A 7,276-nucleotide genomic window follows, 5' to 3' on the forward strand; every position below is an offset into this window, starting at 1 on the left:
TTTAGCTATTCATAAAATATTCTTTGGGTTGTTTAATTTGAACTAAAATTTATATTTAAGTTGATCATGTAAAGTTATATTTTAATTAACATTGTAAGTATTTTATATAAATTGTTCAAAGGTTATAGCTTTAAAGGGGTATTAGAGCTAATTAATTAAGTATAATATGTTAAAAGTTAAAAACGTAACTTTATAAGTAGAAGAAAATATATTCTTTTAATATTGAAATTTAGTTTATATATGAATACACTTTAGGTTTGATATTTATTTAACCTTATTAACAATTTATAATAATTATTAGAAAGAAATTGAATAGTCATGAGAGTTTCAAATGAATGTGGTGAAAGGAAAAATGCATGAGAGTTTTAAATGAATGTGGTGAAAGAAAAAATGCTTACTTTATAAGTATATAATGATATGTTATTTGATAGTATTGTAGCGAGCTCATGAAAGTCATATGGGTTTCATGGATTGAAAACCCAAACTAAATATGGCTATTACTTTGTAATTCTTATTTTCCAACTTCTTACTAACTATAAAATTCAACCGTTCCATAGCTTTTAGATTTCGAAAACTAAAAGTCATGGATTCAAAACCCAATTATGACTATTACTTGGTAATTCTTATATTCCAGCTTCTTACTAAGTATAAAATTCAACCCTTCCATAAAACAAAATACATAACTATATCCGATATTTTGTGGACAATTGAAATGATTCAACCAATCGCTATGGCTCACAATACTAGTGAAGTCTACAAACAAGACGAACAAAAACATTACCCAATTATAGGAAGGAGGGAGTTATTCCTTCACAACTCACTCAACCTATTATCGCATTAGTACCACATCAGTGGGGTTTTTTTTTTTTTTTTTTTTTTATCTCATCTCTTTTCCAACCCTCTCAACCCACAATACATGAAAACCCTATCATTTTTAACCCACTCAATTTATTTGCCACATTATTTTTCTTATTTAATTAAATTAAAAAATATAAAATTTTATAACACATAATAATTTTTATCACAACATGCATCAAAATCAAAACCAATGATTATCTAATTAAATAAGAAATGTCAATATATTAAATTTTATTGTACATATTTATATTAAAAAAAAATAAGAGTGCACGTTATCAACCCCAGGTTATCAACCCCGCATGCATAAAAAAAATTAAAAAAAAAAAACAGAAAAAAAAACAATTAGGAATGAATATTTTATGTTTAAGACAAAATTGTAAGAATGGTCCCTGTGGTATGTCGAAAATTATCACTTTGGGCCAAACGGGTTTTGACTAGCACTAATGGTCTAAAAATTTTCATTTTGTTGCGTTTTTGGTCCAAAAAAGCTTTAAAAGTTTTAAAATGACGGATTTGCCCCTTTCTATTTGTTTTTTTTTGCTTTTCTTTTTGTTATTTAATTATTTTCTAACTAAAAAAACATAAATAAATGAAAATCTCTCTCTCTCTCTCTCTCTCTCTCTGTCTCTTCAGTTAGGAAAACACTACCACTCTCACTCCTTCCCCCCAACCCTCACTCTCACCGGAAAGCTTGAACACCATCGCCGGAAAAGATGAACGCCACTGACACCACCGGAAAACATGAACACCACCAAGACCACCAGAAAAGACGAACCCTTCGTTGGTGATGGAAACCCATCGTCGGAGCCCTTCGTTGGAGTAGAAAACTAATCGTCGGAGCTGCCTCTGATAGCAAACCCTAGTGCCACCACTTCGTCTTGGTCCTTCTCCGATTACGCTAACGATCTATCGTCCTCCCTCCCAAACGACTCTATAACAGATTAGGGTTTTGATGGTGGCGGCTAGGGTTTTCAGATGTGGCATTTCGCGATGGGAAATCGAAGGGGATGGCTGCCTCCTTCTTTTCTCTCCATCTCCGACGTTTCATTTGTTCTTCGAACTTCAAATCTGGTATGGTCACTTTTTTCGAACAATGGTGCCTCCATTTTCCTCAGTCTTGCCGTCCTTATGCTCTATTCATCTTGAAATCGTCATCGCCTCATGGCCTCCCTCCTTATGGATCTGCAACACCATCAAATCGTTGTCAGAATCGAAGGGTTTGTTGAGGAAGATGGGTTTGCTGAGGAAGATGGTTGTCTGAGAAGTTGACGTGAAATGGGTTTGTTGAGGAAAATGGCGGCGACGTTTTGATTCTCTGGCGATGGTCGCGAGATGTAACCTAGATTGATGGTGGGACTAAAGGCGGTGGTGGTCATGGTGGCGTTTATAACTCCGACCGGTGGTGGTTGTGGTGATATTTTTTCTATGTGAAAATGAGAGAGAGAAGGAGAGAGAGAGAGAGAGAGAGAGAGAGAGCATGTGTGTGTCTCTTTTTTTTCTATGTGAAAATTAGAGAGAGAGAGAGAGAGTCTTTTTATATTTTTCTTTTAATCAGAAAAATATTTAAATAAATAAAAAATAGAAAAAGAAAATACCAAAGGGCAAATATATCATTTTAAATATTTTTTAAACAAACTGGATCAAACTTGCAACTAAATGAAAACCTTTGGACCAAAAATGCTAGTCAAAATCTTTTTGGTCCAAAGTGGCAATTTTCGAGATACCACATAGACCATTCTAACAATTTTGTCTATGTTTATTCCTCCCTTCGATATGCGATTGAAACAAAATGGATGGGTTGGTTGGTAAACCCGCTGAGAGGAGTAAATGTAAGAAACCGCTCAACACATTGTTTGCTAGGAATGAATATTTTATTCTTATTCCTCCCTTCAGTATGCGGTATCTCCCTTACCAAAACTTCAAACCCATCTGGACTACTTCCTCCCTTAGGCTGGAGGGAGTGGCTCGCTATTGACACTCACCTCCAGCTTGCCATGGACTCGCTACACCACCCCTTCATCTTCGCTAGGGGAGTTGCCAAAAATGGGTCGTTACACCCTTAGTGAGAAGAGAGAGAAAGCAAGAGAAGACTGTGATTGTTGTTAGGTTTTGTACAAAAATTCGAAGAATCCTAGAAGAAAATAATAAGAAAGATGATGAACCTAGGTGATTTTGAGCCTTCAATGGATGACAGTAAGTCGAAGCTTCAATAGGTGATGTTGTTACTATTGTTTTCTTTTAACAAGAAAATTGGGAAAGATGTTCTTTTAACAGAGAATGAAAAGAGGATAAAAAAGTTACACATTTGGTCCTTAAAGTTTCAGCAACTTAGAATTTTTTATCCAAAAATAGATACATTTTTATTTAATATTAAAATTTTGTGTTTTATAAAAATATAATTTATTTAATATGAAATGTTTGTGTATTAAAGAATATAATTTTGATAAAAAAAAAAAAACTAAATGAGTGTTAGGAGTGCTACCGCTCCCTATGAAATGCTAAGAAAAAAAATTCTAATGAGGTGACATGTTAACAAATGACATTAAGAGTAAATTACTGAAATCGTCCCTATGGTTTGGTCAAAATTGCACGTTTGGTCCCTAACCTTTTTTTTACACTCGGATCGTCCCTGTGGTTTGATTTTGTTGCGTTTTTCGTCCCTTACATACATAAAGTTAGGGACCAAACATGCAATTTTGACCAAACCATAGGGACGAAAAACGCAACAAAATAAACCACAGGGACGATTCGAGTGCAAAAAAAAAAGTTAGGGACCAAATGTGAAATTTTGACCAAACCATAGGGACGATTTTAGTAATTTACTCTGACATTAAAGCAATATATATATATATATATATATATATATATATATATATATATATATATATATATATATATATATATATATATATATATATATATATATATATATATATATATATATATATGATGTGACAAAATATTAAAAATGCTACCACTTACCAATCTAGTGCTAACAGCCTTACCCGACTCTAGTCATGGTCCTTATTTAAGAGGTTTATGTTTGATTTAAGAGGTTTATGTTCATGTATATCCACATTTTAACAGCTAATCCTTCGTCTCCAAATCTAACATCATTTTTACACCAAAAATAACATTTTAAATATATTTTTGTTTCAGTTAAACTTATATAGATTTAAAAAATATCTCTTTTATTTATTCGTTTTTTTATAATATCGTCTATATTTTTATGTTACAATAACTTTACAATTAAAATAAATTAGAATGATATAAATTTAAACTTGAAACAATTAAAATAACTCAAAATATATGGTAAAAGATTAAATTAACTCAAAGAATATAATTCGAACTTGAAACAATTAAAAAACTAAAGTGTAATAAACTTTTAACTTTAGCACCAAATTTGATATTAAAATATGGTGGATTGAAGCAGTTAACACCAAATCAAGATGCCTAACAATTACTGACACATGGAAGTCGACCATAGAACTTACAAAGCTTAATCGATGATTTAATAGTAGTTTGGTATCGAAATTTTTAAACTTAGATTACATATATACCCCTTTGACTTTGACCACTACATATACCTTTTGGTACTTTACAATTTAAACCTTCAACCAAAAGCGAGTGCAAGTCCTAAATACCAGTCAAACATGGCTTCCAAGCTCAAGTTCTTTTCCATGGTGATCGACTTCACCTCTATCTCTATTAACAACTTCAATGGGTTTAAAAGTGTAAAATTTTGCACAAAACAAGTAGTAAACCAGATTAAAAACCTGCAACAACGTAATAATCCAGTAAAAATACTCCAACCTTCCCTTATTCAAATTATCATCCGGAAGCCAATTTGACCCATCTGCCCCTTGACTAAACCTATGCACCAATGTCACCAAAAGGGTACTCATGTAATTTCCCGCAGAAATCGCCATCCAAAACAAAGCCGCCGCCGTGCTCCTCATACTTTCCGGCGCCTGATCATACAAAAACTCAAGATGCCCGATCGACATGAACGCTTCCGCCACCCCATGCAGACAATACTGAGGCATCAACCAGAACACCATTATCGGAATCGTTTCGTGAGGCTTATCCATCAACCCATGGGCAAAAGCGGCATTTTTACGCTTTATCTCCATGAATCCAGCTATAAGTGTGGCTAGAATCGATATAGTAAAACCGATCGCCATTCTTGTGAGAAAAGAAACTCCCCGTTCTACCCCTGTGAACCTCCGCATGATGGGGACGAAGACACGGTCGTAGAAGACGATGGTGGCGAGCATGGAGCTTAAGGTGAAAACGGACATGGATCCTGCGGGGATTTGGAAGGATTTTGTGAGGTGTCTATCCATGGTTTTGGCTTGTTGTAGAGAGAATGTGTTTTGTTGAACGTAGGCTGTGAATAGAATGATTCCAGATGCCCAGATTGGACCCATTCGGAGGAGGGATTTTAGTTCTTCGACTCTGTGGACTGTGTTTAATCTCCATAAGTTTGGTTTTGATCGAGATTTTGCGTAGTCTTCTTCTGTAACAATGGCTGCTTTGTCCAAGAACCTGCAACGATTTGGAAGGATTTTGTGAGGTGTCTGTTCATGGCTTTGGCAATTGTCATAAAAACATGTTTATTATATTAAAAATTCGTTTTCCTTTTATATATATTTCACTATTAGATATTATTTATGAAGAGGATAGAGAATTACTTCATTTGTTTCGTATGGATAAGTCTCCCAGCAACAGATATCGAGGCATCAAGCTCTTCATTCTCATACAACAACTTAGCATCCGAAACCATTGGTAAATTTCTCTTCTTATAAGCTGCAACACACACTTGCACCAACCGGGTAAACGGGCTACCCGATGGATCCATATTCCTATACAACGGGTACCCGAACACAAAGGCGACAATCGAAAGAGCCATGGCTATCGAAGGAACACCAAGACCCCATCCCCACCCGACATAGTCTTGAATATAAACTATAACTGTCACTGCAACAAGCATAGATACCCCCATGCAAAAATAATACCAGTTAAAAAACTTCCACGTGCTAGTCTTTTGTTTCTCATCGGTTTCATCAAACTGGTCTGCCCCAAATGCCACCACACAGGGTCGGATCCCACCGGACCCGATCGCGGTCAGCAAAAGGGATACGTATAAGATCGCAAGTTGACCCGTGTTGGCTTCTTGACATACTTGTCCATTTTCGCATGGTGGTGGTCTTAGGTTTGGTAGTATTGCTGATGTTGTCAAAGATACCATCCCCTAGTGATAATAAAAGTAAGTGGTAAGATTTTACACAGAAAACAGAAAGCTGATAGTAGGAAGCTGGAAGCTGAAAACTGAAAACGTACAATTTGATAAATTATGGAAGCAACGGTGATGGTCCAAAACCGACCGGCGAAGGAATCGGCTATGAAAGCCCCGAGCAAGGGTGTCAGGCTCGCGGTGCCACCAAAGTTAGTTAGGGTGTTGGCGGCTGTTGTCATCGGCATATGAATTTGTTGTGTTAAGTAACTTATCATATTCGTCTGAAATCCAACCACCGCAAGCTTCTCACACACCTCATTTGCTAAACGTACATCGAACCATCAGAAATCATGAACAATGAGTCTTGTTTATGTTTTTGTAAAAATTAAAATAAGTAAATGAAAGAAGAAAGAGTGTACCAAATATGAAGGGCATGGTGATGAGGCCACCTTTGGGCCTTTTTCCATCATTAGTTTTGTGTTGGATGTTGATATCTTCCATTGTTTTTTCTTTGTGTAGTTATGGTGTTTCTAAAATGCATAATTTATAGGGGAGACGGTGTGACATAAGTTAGCATTATCTTTTTGTCACTATTTTGCATCACCTTATGGCCACAAATCATTTGAATCACTGAGTTGGGTGTGAATGAAGCTAGGGCAAAAAGTCGTCAATTATTTGGATTTTAAATGATAGGTACATGAATGAGATATATCATTGTGGGTTCTATATATTTTAATTTCTTTTGTATTTGTCTTATAAAGAGTGACCAAATACCCATTCTTTTCTTCAATTAGAGCATTCCCAGTCCCACTTTAAATATAAAATTATTTAAGAAAAAGAAAAAACAAAATATACAAAAATATTGATTTATCAACACAAGAAATAACGTTATTACCGGCGACGCTATTAATGACGACATAGACTTTTAGCGGCGACTCAAGCATGAGTCGTCATGCTTGAGTCGCCGCTAAAAGTCTATGTCGTCATTAATAGCGTCGCCGGTAATAACGTTATTTCTTGTGTTGATAAATCAATATTTTTGTATATTTTGTTTTTTCTTTTTCTTAAATAATTTTATATTTAAAGTGGGACTGTGCTTGAGTCGCCGCTAAAGGTAATCCATGTCACCGCTAATAGCGTCGCCGGTAATGATTTGGGGACCGAATCCGCACTAACCCA

At 35.2% G+C, this 7,276-nt stretch overlaps 1 protein-coding gene across 1 annotated transcript; it reads right to left on the reverse strand.

Moving 5' to 3' along the window:
- Nucleotides 1-4,217: 4,217 nt before the first annotated feature.
- On the reverse strand, nt 4,218-6,674 carry LOC145066079 (protein NRT1/ PTR FAMILY 3.1-like). The gene is made up of 4 exons (XM_079013251.1): nt 6,517-6,674; nt 6,202-6,419; nt 5,553-6,112; nt 4,218-5,406 (listed from the first exon to the last, which is right to left on the reverse strand). Exons 1-4 carry the CDS (start codon nt 6,596-6,598, stop codon nt 4,506-4,508), a joined length of 1,761 nt encoding a protein of 586 aa, XP_078869377.1. The 5' UTR covers nt 6,599-6,674; the 3' UTR covers nt 4,218-4,505.
- Between the last annotated feature and the right edge of the window lie 602 nt (nt 6,675-7,276).

Source organism: Lactuca serriola, chromosome 8, assembly GCF_051521515.1.
Source record: "Lactuca serriola cultivar US96UC23 chromosome 8, Lser_US96UC23_V15, whole genome shotgun sequence".
Lineage (NCBI taxonomy): Eukaryota > Viridiplantae > Streptophyta > Magnoliopsida > Asterales > Asteraceae > Lactuca > Lactuca serriola.

Excerpts from the sequence above, each read along its gene's own strand:
- LOC145066079 (XM_079013251.1), bottom strand. The coding sequence starts at position 6,598 with ATGGAAGATATCAACATCCAACACAAAACTAATGATGGAAAAAGGCCC. Across the intron at positions 6,420-6,516 it reads CACCATGCCCTTCATATTTG|CAAATGAGGTGTGTGAGAAG; the intron begins GTACACTCTTTC and ends ATGTACGTTTAG. Across the intron at positions 6,113-6,201 it reads CTTCCATAATTTATCAAATT|GGGATGGTATCTTTGACAAC; the intron begins GTACGTTTTCAG and ends TATTATCACTAG.